The 16,361-nt window shown below is 45.8% G+C and overlaps 1 protein-coding gene across 2 annotated transcripts in view; it reads right to left on the bottom strand.

The window, feature by feature from the left end:
• MDGA2 (MAM domain containing glycosylphosphatidylinositol anchor 2) overlaps nucleotides 1-16,361 on the bottom strand; it is a 231,845-nt gene that overhangs the window by 11,494 nt on the left and 203,990 nt on the right. For both annotated transcript variants that reach the window (XM_032110643.1, XM_032110644.1), the window contains exons 11-14: nucleotides 12,430-12,607; nucleotides 10,326-10,346; nucleotides 3,754-3,909; nucleotides 1,581-1,739 (exon numbers count right to left, since the gene is read on the bottom strand). In XM_032110643.1, the coding sequence (XP_031966534.1) occupies nucleotides 1,581-1,739; nucleotides 3,754-3,909; nucleotides 10,326-10,346; nucleotides 12,430-12,607 (514 nt within the window). The remainder of the gene's footprint in view (nucleotides 1-1,580; nucleotides 1,740-3,753; nucleotides 3,910-10,325; nucleotides 10,347-12,429; nucleotides 12,608-16,361) is intronic.

Here is a 16,361-nt window from a genome sequence, read left to right on the forward strand (position 1 = left end):
TTGGAATGGGATGAGTTTAAGGTCCCTTCCCACCCAAACCAGTCTGGGATTTTGGGATTCTATAAAAGAATGGAATTTTGAACATTGGCTAAAATGATGGGAGTTGCAGTTTTTAAAAACTAAGGAACCAAAGTGATACTGAGCAATTTGGGATTTTTACAACTCATGTCCATATTCCCAGGAATAAATCCAGTGGAATTCTGGTCGCTGATCACCACTGTCACCCGGGGTCAGGTCCCTCCTTGCCTTGGCAATTCAAGGATTTCCACAGGGAAAGGGGGATCCCAGCAAAAATCTAAGGATAGATGCTTGCTCAAGAGGAAATCGAGGAAAAAAAACCCAAATCCCACTGGTTTTGGACAGACCTCAGTGTCTGTTTTTCTTTACATTATCCCAAAAAACCTTTACACTCCAAATATGTATCAGGAATTCCAGAAACCCTTTTGGCCCTCAATGTTTGTAATTCGTTCTTCATAACGCCCCATAAATAAATGACCAGAATATGAATAAATGTTGCAATTTCTGTATTTTCTCTCAGCATGGAGTGGCTGAATCCCTTCTTTCCAATAAAAATCCCAGCTCCTGCTGCAGCACAGAGCCAGGAGAATTCCAACCTGGGGCTGCATCCACCTTCCTGCAGCACTAAAAAACCTGAGTGCACTTGTCTGCTCTGCTTAAAATCCGAGCTCTGCCTGAGGGCAGGGGGAGCTTGGACAAAGCAACCACCAGAATTCCCTGGGAGGATGAGTTTGCCCTTGAAACAGAGATAAAAATACATCAAATCAGGTCACTCTGACACTGGAAGACCTCTTGGCAAGCTGGGAGCACCAAGAACCCCACAAAAGACTTCCAAAAATTGGCTTTTTGTTGTTTGGACTTTTGTATTTTTCCACTTTTTTTTTTTTTTTTTTTCCATGCCACAGAAAGAAATTAAACCTGGGTGTTGGAAGAGCCAGGACTAAAAATAGACTGGTAGGTACCCTTTGAAAATCCACATTCCTGCAGCTTTGGAGCAAATTTGCCATGACTTTTCCACAGGAAACACCTGGGGAATGCTGCTGCTACCTGCCTGATTCTGAATCCAGTCAGGAATGCCTGAAGCACTCACAGATACCCCTTGAAAATCCACATTCCTGCAGAGTGGGAGCAAATTCTCCATGACTTTTCCATGGAAAATACCTGGGGAATGCTGCTGCTCCCTGCCTGATCCTGATTCCGGTCAGGAATTCCTAAAACATCCCATTAAAAGCAGGAAAAATCCATGTTAACATCAACTTTTCTCTTTCCAGGCTCTAAAATTCCCATTCAAATCAACGGGATTCCCATTCGATTCCCTGCTCCAAATCTCACGCGTGCAGGAAACACTTCCCAGCCGTAAGAGGGAAATTCCTCCTTCCTACAAATTCCTGATTAGTGGAAACAGAATTTTGCCACAATTTGGATGCTCTCAAGCTCCTCCCTGGATTACAACAGGCCCTCGGAGGGGCTGGCACTGCTCCCATGCTTTCCCTTCAAACAAGAGGAAGTTTTTCCAGCTATTTTTCCCAAAGGAAAGGACCGGGACATTGGCTTTCTCTCACCTATGTGCTGTCCATACATGTGATAGTAGAAGCTGAAGCAATAGGCCGTGTTGGTGGCTCCATAGGGATTTTTGGGAGCGACACTGAAAATGGGACTGACAAGTCTGGCCTTCTCCCCCTCCAGCCTGGGCCGGGACGTCTCGATGTACATGTAAAAACCTGGAAAAATCCAAAGGGAAACCATTGGCATGAGGCCCTCAACACCCAACACAGAAGGAAATTCTTGGGATGAGGTTCTCAACACCCAGCACAGATGGAAATCCAACACAGAAGGAAATCCAACACAGATGGAAATCCTTGGGATGAGGCCCTCAACACCCAGCACAGATGGAAATCCCTAGGATGAAGTTCTCAACACCCAACACAGAAGGAAATCCTTGGGATGAGGCCCTCAACACCCAACACAGAAGGAAAACTTCCGGATGAGGTTCTCAACACCCAACACAGATGGAAATCCTCGGGATGAGGTTCTCAACACCCGACACAGAAGGAAATTCAGGAACACACTGGGATCATCCTGATAAAGTTTTCACTTCCATCTCCCACCACGGCATTTCTGGGAGTCATTTTTTCCTGCATGAAGCCCCCGAGTTTCCAAAAGCTGCCCCAAAGCCGTGTTTTCCATGAAAACTAAAATCCAGGCAGCAAGACAGTGCTGGAAGACACCTCCGAACTGATGAACCTTTGCACAAAATCAGAGTGGGTTCAGCCTTCAGTCCTGAGGGTGGAATTTGTCCCTGGAAACACGACTTGTGAAATAAAAGGGAAAATGCCATGATGGGAACCTTTCAAGGATTGTTTTCACCTGGCCGTGTCAATCCCAAAGAAGACAATGTCCATTTATTCCATTCCTGGACCATGCCAACCACAGAGATATTATTTAATTAATCCAACCACATGAATGTGGTGTAGGAGGAATTTTTTCCCCTTTGGAAGTGCACACAATAAAATAGCGGGAGCTGCTGCAGGTCTCAATAAATTCAGCTCAATGTGTCGGACTTTTCAAATGCAAATCCACGCTGCAGTCGGGAGCACACGGTAACGGGGACAGCAGATTGAAAATTGCACATTTGAACAATAGCCAGAGCAAAAATGGAGCAAAGACCACCTCGCTGGGACAGGCTGAGAGAGCCCAAGGTAGAATTTAAATGACAGAAAGCAGGAGAATATTTTAAGGTGAGCCAGGTTTCCCCACTGGACTTTAATGTGAAGGGAATCGCTTTGAAAATGGCATAATAAAAACGAGGCAAGGTGGGAAATGGCACCATCAGGGGCTGTGGTTTGGGACCAGTCACTCCTCAGCACTGGCAATTCCTTCTAGGAGACCGTGAAGGATCTTGGTATGAACTTAGAGCCCCTTCTGGGGCCTAAAGGGGCTCCAGGAGAGCTGGAGAGGGACTGGGGACAAGGCATGGAGGGACAGGAGCCAGGGAATGGCTTCCCAGTGCCAGAGGGCAGGGCTGGATGGGAGATTGGGAATTGGGAATTGCTGGCTGGGAGGGTGGGCAGGGGCTGGGCTGGAATTGCCAGAGCAGCTGGGGCTGCCCCTGGATCCCTGGCAGTGCCCAAGGCCAGGCTGGACATTGGGGCTGGGAGCAGCCTGGGACAGTGGGAGGTGTCCCTGCCCAGAGCAGGGGGTGGGACAAGGAAGTTTTAAGGTCCCTTCCAACCCAAACCAGTCTGGAATTCTGGGATCGTCTGCATTTAAACTCCAGGACCAGGGTGAGAAGGAGCCTGAGATGTCATTGCCTTGGGTGACACAGGATCAGGGGCAGTAGTGGGGCCTTCCGAGGGACATGGACTGTATCTGTTGTTTCTCAAACCTCCCCAGAGAAGAACTCCAGTTTTCTGGGAACGGCTTCCCAGTGCCAGAGGGCAGGGATGGATGAGATATTGGGAAGGAATTCCTGGCTGGGAGGGTGGGCAGGGGCTGGGCTGGAATTGCCAGAGCAGCTGGGGCTGCCCCTGGATCCCTGGCAGTGCCCAAGGCCAGGCTGGACACTGGGGCTGGGAGCAGCCTGGGACAGTGGAAGGTGTCCCTGCCATGGCACGGACAAGATGAATTTAAATCCTTTCCAGCCCCAATCAGTCTGGGATTCCATGACCAGGAAGTGGCTGAACTGCCTGTCCTGGCCAGTTCCTTTATCCCAAATTCCTCACTGCTGGATCTTACCCTCCTTGGAGCCGGTGCGATCGGCGTTGGGCCCCGTGTTCGGGGTGTACTTCGTGTCCCTCGTGGCAGTGCTTTGTTTTGTCCAGTCAAAGTTGTCTGTGTCATCTTGAGTGAACAGGCAAATGTTCCCATCCTCAAAGCCACAGTGGAACTCTCCTGCCGAAACAAAGAACAGCAATTCAGCGGGCCGAGTTTTCCATCCAATCCTTATTTCTCAAATTCTTTGTAAATCATACACAGTTTTCTTTTGCAGCAAGCTCAATGAAAAAATAAATCAGGGTCATCAATTTGTGCTGGCGCTACTTGAAATGATATTTAAAACTTTTTGTAGAGCTCCTCCTCACGTATTCAGATTTCTACAGCTGCTTTTAGAGGTGTTGTCTCTTCTTACCTTTCTAAAAAGCTGGGAAGAACAGAAGCATGTCCATAAATGATGAAATATGGGGAAAAAAAGTGGGAAGTGGATTGATGTGGTTTAGGGATAAGAGACAGCAGCTTTTCAAATTGTAAACATTATCTCCAAGTGGCATGTCCTAATTTATCCTTAATTTCAATAGGGATGGGAAAGGGAGAACTGGATAAAACGAGGCAAAGGAGCTTCAGGATAGACACGAAGGAAATCTTTAAAAATCAAGATATTGCAGCACATGGAGGGATTGCCAGGAAGAGCATTGAGTCCCCACCACTGGATCATCATAACAAATTCCTGGGAGGAATATCTGAATCCATATGGGAAGGAGAGGTGACAGTATCATGTCCTGGACACATCTCCTGGATTTTCACTGAGATTTTTGTGATATACTTGAGGTCAGGTGGTGAAAGTGTTAGAATAAATAATAAATATTTCCAAGGACCCCAGAGGAGATTCCTGGGATCCTCTCTCCTGCATGGAATTGTGAGAGCCCAGTGATCCCAGTGATCTGATCTGCTGGGTTATGATGGGATAAGAAATTCCTCCCATAATTTAAGAACCAAACCAAATCCAAGCTCGGTGGTTCAGTTCTCACTCAGAGCAAAACAAGGCTCCGTGGAGTCGATGCCATGAAGATTTTTTGCCTTTTCTTTTATACCCCTGTTATACCTTTTACAACCTCTGTATTCTCAGTGCTCTTTGCCTCCATTCTTGGACTTGTTTGCTCAGCCAGGAGACTCAACATCTCAGAAGCTTCGTAGCCGGGGATCAGTGTGCCCCAGAGCCCAAGGTCCTCTCCAGAACACATTCTGTAACCTGAGATAGAACCATCCAGGGGAAGGCTCCTTGGGGAGGGGGGCTCACTCGAGCCTCTCATTGGGGAATCTTTGATAGATCTGCTAATTAGTAACACCTCTAATGACATACCCAATCTTTGGGGTGTGCATTGTGGTGTGCATTGGGGTGCATTCCACCTGGGCGTGTGCACCTAAGGATCCTTAAAATAAATACCAAGGTAAAATCCCTTTTCCCCTTCTAACCGTGTTTGACTCTTGATTTTAAGACTAGGAAAAGACATCAGAGTAAAACATGTAAAAGCTGAATTTCACTGCATGAACAATTCCCGCTGAGTTGACTCTTCCAGTGATTTATCTGAGGAGAGAAGGAAATCTCCCTTCTCCAGGGAGAAGGCAGCTGCCTGCACACGGTGTCAGCCCGGGCTGGGCTTGCAGGGGTGCAATTTGTATTCATTGGTAGGAGAAACTCAAACTCTCGGTGTCGGGGGATTGATCATCCCTGTTAAACAGAGAAGGTGGATAAATGTTTGCAGGTTTGGGTTTTGGGGAACTCTAAATCCACTTAAGCCACTGGAGCTTCCCTGTTAATCAGTGAGGAGAGAGGGACCTGGAGCTTAGCGCTGCAACACTCAGGTGATGCTGCAGGCTCAGAAGTAAGCTTGGAAAATTCACTTCAAACCACAGGAGGCACTAGGAGGGATTTCTAAATATTCCTGGTTCTCCTCCTGCCTGTCCAAAGAACAACACAAGGCCAAAGAGGTCCTGAGGGGATCAGGGAGAGCATTTCCAGCAGGTCGGGGGGTGATCCTCCCCCTCTGCTCAGCCCTGGGCACCTCTGGGGTGCTGTGTCCAGTTCTGGGCTCCTCAGGAGGGACAGGGAGGACATGGAGCAGATCCAGAGGAGGGATGTGAGGATGAGGAAGGGCCTGGAGCAGCTCCGTGCCCAGCACAGGCTGAGGGAGCCGGGGCTGCTCAGCCTCGAGAGGAGCCCCAGCTGAGAGGGGCCCTCAGCCCTGGCTGTCCCTGGCTGCAGGGAGGGCTCAGGGCAGGGCCCGGGCTCTGCTCCGGGGCCCGGCAGCGGCACCAGAGCCACGGGCAGGGCCTGAGCCCGGCAATTGCCCCGCACAGGAGGCAGAACTGCTGCCCTGGGCAGGGCCCGGGCTGGAACAGAGCCCAGAGAGGGGCTGGAGCCTCCTCCCTGGGATATTCCAGAGCCCTCTGGACACGCTCCTGTGCCCTGGGCTCTGGGATGGCCCTGCTGGAGCAGGGAGTGGCACCAGTGACCCTCTGAGGTCCCTGCCAGCCTGACCCATCCTGGCATTCTGTGTCCCTCCAGAACTGCCAGTATGAAACACAGTCCCATAAAACCAAGTTATCACTGCAATGCAGTTCCCAGAAACTTCCTTGGCTGTCAGCACCCCGAGCAGACTGATTTGGGTTCCCAGTAAATCCATCAACACCATCGGATCCTCCAGGAGAACGAATTCCCTAAAGCACCGTTCCTTCGCTGGCAGACACAACCAAGGCCTGGGATTCAGGTTATCCCTGACAACCTCAGCATGGTGGGAGCTGATTTTAGGACCAGCAAAGGAATTCCTGGTTGGGAGGGTGGGCAGGGGCTGGCACAGGATGCCCAGAGCAGCTGTGGCTGCCCCTGGATCCCTGGCAGTGCCCAAGGCCAGGCTGGACATTGGGGCTTGGAGCAGCCTGGGACAGTGGGAGGTGTCCCTGCCATGGCAGGGATGGAATGGGATGGGATTCAGGTCCCACCAACCCAAACCAGTCCCTGATCCTGTGTTGGTTCCATGATTACACCCAAACCCTTCAGGAGAGAAGCTGACAGATCGACATCTTTATCTCAAGACTGGGAAGGGAATGCCAAGACCCTGCCAAAGCTCTTGGAATTCTCCAGGACTCAAAGAAAGCTCTCTGAACAAAGTGCCAGCTGTGCCTCTCATCTCCAAGAATTCCTTTTACACAACTTGAGCTCCAAATTCTGGTTTACCCCACATTTTGTGGATTTTCCTTCCGCCTCCATTTACCCAAACCCTTCCTGTAGCACAGAAGTTGCTGCTTCTACACAAAGTGATGGAATGAAAAGGCAAAATATAAGTAAAGGAGAAAAGTTTTGATTCCTGGATCCAGTCCTGGAGCAAAGTGAACCAACACAAGGAATTTTCAGCCATTCAGCACTTTCTGCACTGCCCCTCCAGTGCCTTAAAAGCTGCATCAACTTCTTGTGCCCTCAGAGCTTCATTAAGAAATTCCACATCAGCAGAACAAAAGATTTTTTCCCCAGGTTAAGAAAAAAACTAAAATAAAATAAATATTCAGGCCAGATGGGGAAAAAAAAAGTCAAAGCTTGCCTTTTATTTAATAGGCAAACATTGATTTCATGTGGAATACCTTGGAAAAGGTTAGTGCTAAATGCTCTTGGCACTGAACACTCCCTAAAAAACAACAGATGAAGAAAATTCGGAAAAAGCTCCTCAGGCTTTACTCCAGACTTTTGGACGAGCTCTTAAATAGATCTGGATGGTCTTGATCTGTTAATTAACGAGCAGGAGGGCAGGAGGAACAAGCAACTCTTCCACAGGTGCTCCAGCAATGGCCCTAACGATGGTGCTAATTAATATTAATGAGAGTGCTGGTTTTTGTCAGGGCAGTGGCAGCTCTGGAAATGGATTCAGGTCCTTCATAATTTCCTTGCTAATTAGGGCAAAAGCTGAAGCTGTTCTGGAGGTGAAACCTTTCATTTGTGTCGTCTTTTCCCATAAAATCCAAGTTGGATGTGAGTCCCGAACATGTCCTCTCTCCCATTATCCAGGGGTGACATCCAGTTGTACAAATTGAGCTAAAATCCTTCTGGCTCACGTTAAATGGTCTCTGTAAGGTGGTAACAAATGAAGTGGAGACGTGAGGCTCCACCTCAGAACTGAAGTCTTTTGATGCTTCTTGCTTGGGTATCGCAGAAATTGCATAAAAAAGAAGGGTTTAGGGAATGGGATTATTCCAGAGTCAAAGCAGGAAGAGCATGACTTCAGTTTCCAGTGCAGGAATCTTGTCCTGGTTGGATAGAGCTCCTCCTCTTCGTTCACACAGCATCAGTAAAATCAGAAATTGGCCAAACAACTTCAGGAACAACAGGGATTTTGTAGGAAAAAGGGAGCTGGGAAGGGGCTGGAGAATTCCTGAGGGAGCTGGAAAGGGGCTCAGGCTGGAGCAAAGGAGGCTCAGGGGGGACCTTGTGGCTCTGCACAAGTCCCTGACAGGAGGGGGCAGCCGGGGGGGTCGGGCTCTGCTGCCAGGGAACAGGGACAGGAGGAGAGGGAACGGCCTCAGGCTGGGCCAGGGCAGGCTCAGGGTGGACAGCAGCAGGAATTTCTCCATGGAAAGGGTGCTCAGGCCTTGGCAGGGGCTGCCCAGGGAGCTTTGGAGTGCCCAGCCCTGGCAGGATTTCAATTCCATATGGATGTGGCATTTGGGGCCGTGGGGCAGTGGTGGCCTTGGGGGATGGAGCTGGGATGCAGACCAGGATTTCTTCCCTACCAAGGGATTCCACTCCAAAAATCTTCAGGGAAAATAAGCAAAGCAGAATTCTGCCATGGCTTTGGTCACCTCAGAGGAGTGACCCTGGGGACCCTGCAGCTTTGGGGGAAAAACTTTCCCATCCCTCCCTTGAGCCGACCGACTCCCTATTCCCATTTCCACCCAAATTCCACGAGGAGCCTACAAGACTTTCGGAAAATCCATTTGAGATCTTCAAATCCTAGAGAAGCGAGAGGCACTTGGGATTGCACTTTTTCTTCCCATAGCTGCCTAGATTTAATATATTAATTAGCAAGAGTCTCATTCCCTGCTCGTTAGGCTCCATGGGAGAGGTTCCTGCAGCTCCTGCGAGCTTGGAGCTAAGCCCTGCTTAATTATCGACGTGTTGGACAAGATCTTCTGCAAATAAGTTTAACATTTACACAAAGGCTTAAAGTTGAGTCCGAGGGATGGAGCAGAGCCTGGTTCTGCCTGGTGGCGCTGCCCTGCAGCAGGAAAAATGGGAGACTGGACCTCGTTCCTTAGGCAGGAGTATTTTTGGGATGAGTCATTAAAACCAAGAATATTTGGGGACACAAAAATATGGATTTGTTGGGGTTTGGGAGAACATGATGGAGCAGGGAAGGGAAAATTTGTAGGAATAGGGTGGTTTTACTGGGATATGCCAAAGCTCCATCCCAGACTCCTGCCTGCATGTTTGTAGGGATTTGGTGCTCATGGAAAAGAGGAAGAACAAAGTGGAACTGAAGCCATCTCCAGCCTGGGACATCCTGTGCCTGATCATGTCCGAGTTTGCATTTCCAGTCATGCCTGAGGAGCTGTGTCCCGAGAATTTGGGGAGAACCAGGTTCCGCTTGGGGTCTCCACATTTCTCTGTGCAAGGGATCCGTGATTCCTGGATCTCTGTGGGGAAGAACTTCCTTCCTTTTGGTTTCACTCTGCAGAGGAGCTCCTGACTACCCCGGAAAGCACAGAAATAACTCCAGAACCACAAGAGAAGGCTCTGGGGAGACCTTAGAGAAGCTTGCAGGGCCTAAAGGGGCTCCAGGAGAGCTGGAGAGGGACTGGGGACAAGGCCTGGAGGGACAGGAGCCAGGGAATGGCTTCCCAGTGCCAGAGGGCAGGGCTGGATGGGATACTGGGAATTAGGAATTGCTGGCTGGGAGGGTGGGCAGGCCCTGGAATGGCCCAAATCTGACTGAAATGCCTGGAAAATCCGTGCCCCACTCAGGGTGGTACTGGCCCTGCAGGGAGGGAATTTCTGCTGCTGGAGGAGCACAAAGTGTCAGGAATGGCTGGGCTTGGTTAGAGCCAGCACAGATATTCCTGAATTTTCCTGCTGTTCCCTGAGCAGGGAGGGGAAAACCTGCTGGAATTTCAGCCGAGTGGTGGGTTTTGGGGTTGGGTGATCTGTTTTGGGCAAGAAATCTTGGGTTGAATGGTTTTCCCCACTGTTTTTAGGTGCAACAGCATGGATGTGGTGACAGTGACGCTTCCCAAGATCATGGCTGTCCTCCCTTTAGAAAACAGGGGGATTTGCTCCCTAAGGATAACAGAATCCATAGAGAAGGAATTCCTTTGGATGAACTCTCTGGGGCAGTGGGAAAGATGAGCTGGAGCTGTGATTTCCCTTCCTTTATCCTTGCTGGAACAAGAGGAATCACAATAGACACTTCCAGGTGCTTCCTGCCACCCACGGGCTGCAACTGGAAATAAAATACTCAAAATTCACTTTTGAGCTCTGAGGGACAACGATTGCAAGGACAGCTCTTCATGACGTGAAAGATAAAAAGAGAAATATTTCAAATACTTACGGAGGTGTGGATTCACCGGAGCTGGAAAAGAGGGGAAAAATCAAATCAATGCAAAGAAAAAAATTCAAATACATCAATATTCGGATTATCCTAAATTTCCCCTTGTTGAATATCAAAATTCATCTACTTCACACCTTAAGAGGCTGGAACAGAGTGAAAGCCAAACCTTCACAGTGTCCCCAATATCCCAAGCATGGGAATGGCTTCCCAAGTTAATCCAGAGGGATCTGTGCAATGCTAAAACCTGGGAATGGGTTGGAAGGAGGAATTATTCCATGGCTCTGTTTGCAGAAGGAGAAATGTGAGGATGGATGATTTAGGAAAAAGCCCTCCTGCCACAGACCCCACACGTGTGGGAAGCCGAAGGAGGCTCAGCTCCGGGCTGGAATTGCATTTTATTCATGGAAAGCCCCAAATTTAATTTTATCTCCAATTAACGGGGACATCTGGCAATGCCAGAGCATCACTCGAGGATTTCCTGCTGCCCTTCCTTGCTTTAATCCCAGCCTAAGATTCAGCCAAATACTGAATTCAGTCTGGAGTTTTCAAACCAGCTCTAAATCAGCACCACTTTATCCTGAAACGGGAGCAGCGATTCGCTCCAGCGCAATCTCCCTAAGAAACCCAATTTTCACATCTTTTACCTAGGAATTACCTCTGATTCTCCAAAAACGCTCAATTTCATGAGCTCCCTGAGTGATTGAACCTGGAATTAGCTGCAATTGCTGGGAGCTGCATTGACTGAGGCTTGATTTGGAACTAAATTCATGGGTTTGGGTGGAAAATATCATCAGGTGTCACCTGGAGTCTCACGGTTTGGATTGTTCACAAAAACCAACGCTCTGTGTCACACCGAGGGACAAAAGCAGACAAGAAAATGAAGGTGGTGAAGCTGAATTTATCCAGCATCAAAAATTTGGGAAAAAAACCCCAAAACAACCAGGAAAAAAAACCCCAAAATTCCAGTTTTGGAGCAACACAGCTGCAGGACAACGTGTGATGGCTCAGGGGCGGTTGCTGCATCCATGACACAAAAGTATCCAGAGAAATCAGCCAGAAAGGGAAATTCATGGAAAATTGAGGTCCTACGTTCCCAAAGCTGACTGAAATGCCTGGAAAATCCGTGCCCCACTCAGGGTGGTACTGGCCCTGCAGGGAGGGAATTTCTGCCGCCGGAGGAGCACAAAGTGTCAGGAATGGCTGGGCTTGGTTAGAGCCAGCACAGATATTCCTGAATTTTCCTGCTGTTCCCTGAGCAGGGAGGGGAAAACCTGCTGGAATTTCAGCCGAGTGGTGGGTTTTGGGGTTGGGTGATCTGTTTTGGGCAAGAAATCTTGGGTTGAATGGTTTTCCCCACTGGTTTTAGGTGCAACAGCATGGATGTGGTGACAGTGACACTTCCCACAGCAGAAAAACAAAACAAAAAGAAGAAATTCAGTTATCCATTAAATAAATCCCCCCAAAATAGGGATTTTCAGGGATTTAACAGAGGATTGAATTCCTGGGAATATGGGAAGCAGGATGGATGGATACTGTGTGTTTCTTGTTAAATTGAAGTGGATAAATCTTTGTCCCAGCGACCTTTTAGAGGGAAATTGATAAACGCCCTGGCATTATTTCTTATATAAATTTATAGATTATATCATCTTACACGAGACTACAAACAGTCACTGTTTTTAAAGAAAATAATTCATATGAAAGTAAAAACTGCTCATTCTGGGGAAAAAACCCAACTTTGTTCACAGCTGTTTCTTCAAAACTCATCCTTCAAAACAAGAATCAACTTGAAATCTGCTCTTTTATGAAGACAGCAAAACGATGTCATTATTATGTCATTATTTGGCATGAATTTAATTAAATTTTCCTTATTTTCCTCAAAAAAATGGATGTGATTTTGGGGTTTGGATGTCAGGAATTATTTTGGTTGGGTGTTTTTATTGTTATGGATCATCCAAAAGGTGAATTTTTTCCTCTCTCCCATTTCTCAGATGCTCCTTTTGGGATGACCATGCTCAACACGTTATTCCAGGATTGGGAACGACCACACCATTCCCGGAGCCCGGAGCATTCCCAACTCACATTTCCTTGGATATCAAGTCCTTACCACTGTATTTGATGACCCGAATGGTGGAGTCCCCCTCCCCAAAGCGGGTGATGGGCGTCAGGCGGACCTCGTAGGCCTCGGGCTTGATGAGCTCCGTCAGGTTGTAGGTGATCAATTCCCCCTTCTGGATATTCCCGTTCACCGTGATTTCCTGCTCCCACCAGCGCTGCTGGCCAGCCTGGAATCCAAAGGATTCAAATATCAGAGGTTTTGGGATTTGTCTCCACCTTAGAAAGCAGAGCTGGGCACCCTTCGAAATTCCAAAAGAATTAGAGGTATGACAAGGAATGAACCTCCTGAATTATCCCACTGTGCAGAATTTCTGCAACAAACACCACCAAAAATCGGGAATATTTCTTCCAGAGGTCCAATGGGCCTTGGATGTGTTTTGGGGCAGGAAAAGCGTGGAGTTCCCTCAATTCCTGAGGATTTGGGATGCTCACCAGGCAGGGATTACAGCAAAGGACCAAGGGGGTTTGTGGTGACACAGAAGCACCCAGCAGGGGCTGTGACATTTTAAAATTTCAAATTCTCAATTTCTTTAAAAATCTGATTTTTAGATGTAAAATTTACTTTTCAAAATCTGAAAGAACCTTCTTTTTCCTTTCAAAATTGTCCGGCCTAAAATCAACAGAAGGATCCAAATAGCAGAGATTTTGGGATAAATTTGTCTTCACCTTAAAAACCAGTGGGAGCAGAGCTGGGCACCCTTCAAAATTCCAAAAGAACCAGAGTGAACCTTCTGGATTATCCCACTGTGGAGAATTTCTGCAACAAACACCACCCAAAATCGGGAATATTTCTTCCAAAGGCCACTTCTCCCTGCCGGCTGCCCATCCCCTCTCCACAGAAATCCAATGGACCTTGGATGTGTTTTGGGGCAGGAAAAGCGCAGAGTTCCCCCAATTCCTGAGGATTTGGGATGCTCACCAGGCAGGGATTTCAGCAAAGGACCAAGGACCAGTTTGTGGTGACACAGAAACACCCAGGGGATGCTGTGACATTTTAAAAACCTCCCTGAAGTCTCGAGTTCTTTAAAAAGCTGCTTTTTACACTTCCAACCCACTTGTCAAAATCCTAAATAACCCTTCACTTTCCTTTCAAAATCCCATCAGTTTCCCGAGGCTGGATTTTCTCCCCCTCAAATGGAATTCCTTGAAATAAGAGGACATAAATCAACCCTCAGGATTTGTATCCCTATTCCATCCATGAATTTAAAATAACATTGGCCAAGTGCAGTGCAGGAGGAGTCATCTGGGATGGGAATTCCCTGGGTCCGTGGGGTGGGATCCATCTCCTCGTTAAGGTAACGGGGTTTTAGTGCTGATTTTTGGGGCATAATTTGGAGGTAATAAGAGCACTCTGGGATGGAGTTGGAATTCCAAGCATTCCAATTTTGTTGATGAGTGAGAAGGAAATAGGCTGCTCGTTAATGACCTCAGTGCTTAATTACCACCAAAATCCAAAAGAATGGTTGTAATCCAAAGACGGATGATTTTCCAACAATGGAACCCAAAATGAGCCAACAAAGGCTCCTACAGAAAAAAAAGGGAAGCACAGGTTTTTGGGATTTATTGATTTGGGATTTATTGGCAGCGTTATCAACATCCAAATCCAATTTCTTTTATTAACCCAATTTCTTTTAATATAACAAGCGATGAAAAGACAAAATAAAATCTAATTAAGGAGGCGGCACGAACCCAGCCCCACATTGTCCCTAAAGTTCCTTCAAAGTATAAATAAGCAGAAATCATCCCAGTTTGGGATTGGATTTTCCAATATTCCTGGCAGATTCCCTGCCTTATTGCAGGCACGATGTGCAGGAAACAAAGGGAAACCCGTGGAATATTCCCCCCATCCCAAGCCCACAGCGCAGGCAGCGATGCTCAAAGGAGATGTTCCACAAGGATCCTACCCCTGTCAGAGCCCTGGAATTCTTCCCTAGGATGTGTTTTCCATGGCAGAGTTCACGAAGGATGGAAGAGTTTTTATTCCTAAATTTATTTTGCTGCTGCAATAAAAAATAGACCTGAAATGGTCCTAAATTTACCATATTTCGTCCCAAAAAATCGGAATTTGCAGGAATTTTAACAGCTCCAAGCTTTAAATTCAGAGCAAAAATACCAATGCTTTTATGTTCAAGTATTTTACATGAGAACAAGGGGAAATTTCTCCATGGAAAAGTTGGAAAATATTGGAAAAGGGCAGTGGAGTCACCATCCTTGGAGGGATTTCAAGCCCTGTGGAGGTGGCACTTGGGGACAGGATCGGTGCTGGCCTTGGCAGTGCTGGGAATGGTTGGATTTGACCTCAGGGGGCTTTTCCAACCTAAAGCATTCCAAGATTCCATGAAATCTCCTTATTTTTATGGATCACGAGCACAGCAAGGCACCCAATGCTGTTCCTGGTATGATTTCTCTGATCTTTATAACAAAGCCAATTTTATCTGGAAGAAATATTTGATTTTTAGTTGGGAATTATAAAGAGGAATTTCTAGGATCCACAAACAGGGAATGCATTTTTATGGAGCTAATTCAGCCCAAAAAGGGGAATTCAAATATCTCTTTATTTTTAATTTTGCCTTAACAGATCCCCAAAAGATTTAAGTGATGTCAATGCACTCATGGAGGCTGCAGGCCTGAAGGGAAAATTCCCAGATTTTACTTCCACTGGGATTAAAGTTGTTTATTCCTTGCTATGGATCCCAATTTTTATTTCATTTCATTCTTAAAAATGAAATTATCCAGTTGAACACAAGGAATCTTCACAAGGAGATTAAAACCATTTATGCCCCAAAAATATCATTTCATGATTGTGTCCGGCCCGTCCACAGAATTAAGCATTAGAGAACCATAAAAGTCTGGAGAAAACTCAATTCCAACATTAAAAAATACATTATTTTTGTAAAAAATAAATATAATTAAGCTTTTTAAGCCACATTTGAAGTCATTATGGCAATAATATTTGTGAGCACTGTAGGATAAAGATTTAAAATATTCCCTATTCCACCTCATCTTTGGATAAGGAGCCACAGAAACAGAGATTTCCCAAAGAATGTCAATAATTAACGAGGAAAATTTGCAATTCCCAAAACCAATTCCTACCAACTTCAGCCTCTGCTTTGAATTCTTGCCCTTTTTCCACCCCCCAAACAGCAGCAATAAAAATATCTATTATTTTCTCCTTTCTAAGAGAAAAACAATTGGATTTTTCCTTTCGGGAGGATCCCTCCAAAGCCAGCGTTGGATATTGATATTTCTCCATAGGAAGCAACACAGATTTTTGGGTTTTTTTCCCTTGCAATCAACACCAGCTCTGTTCTAATCCTTATTTTTCACCATGGAAACCAGGGGGAAAATAAAAGTCCAAAACATCACAAAATTGTCTCTGTGTTGGATAGAAAGCAACAACCAAGTTTGGATAGGAAAGCCTGATTTTCCAGCTCTCCTGTTGAATAAATAAGTATAGAAAGAAAGAAATATTGAAATATAGAAAGAAATATAGAAAGAAATAAAAATATAGAAATAAATAAATATAGAAAAAATATAGAATACATAAATTAAAATATAGAAAGAAAGAAAGAAAGAAAGAAAGAAAGAAAGAAAGAAAGAAAGAAAAAGAAAGAAAGAAAGAAGAAAGAAATAGATAAATATTGATAGAGGAAAATAGAAATATAGAAATAAATAAATATATCAATATATAAATAAATAAATATAGAAAAAATAGAGAAATAAATAGATATATAAATAAATATAGAATTAAATAAATGAAATAGAGAAATAAATAAATATAAAAATATATAAATAAAAATAAACATAGAAATATAGGAATAAATATAGAAATCAATAAATTTTTTAAAATATAGAAATAAATAAATATAGAAACAAATAAATATATAAATAAATAGAAATATAGAAATATAGAAATATAGA

The sequence above is a fragment of the Corvus moneduloides genome, chromosome 6, assembly GCF_009650955.1.
Source record: "Corvus moneduloides isolate bCorMon1 chromosome 6, bCorMon1.pri, whole genome shotgun sequence".
NCBI lineage: Eukaryota > Metazoa > Chordata > Aves > Passeriformes > Corvidae > Corvus > Corvus moneduloides.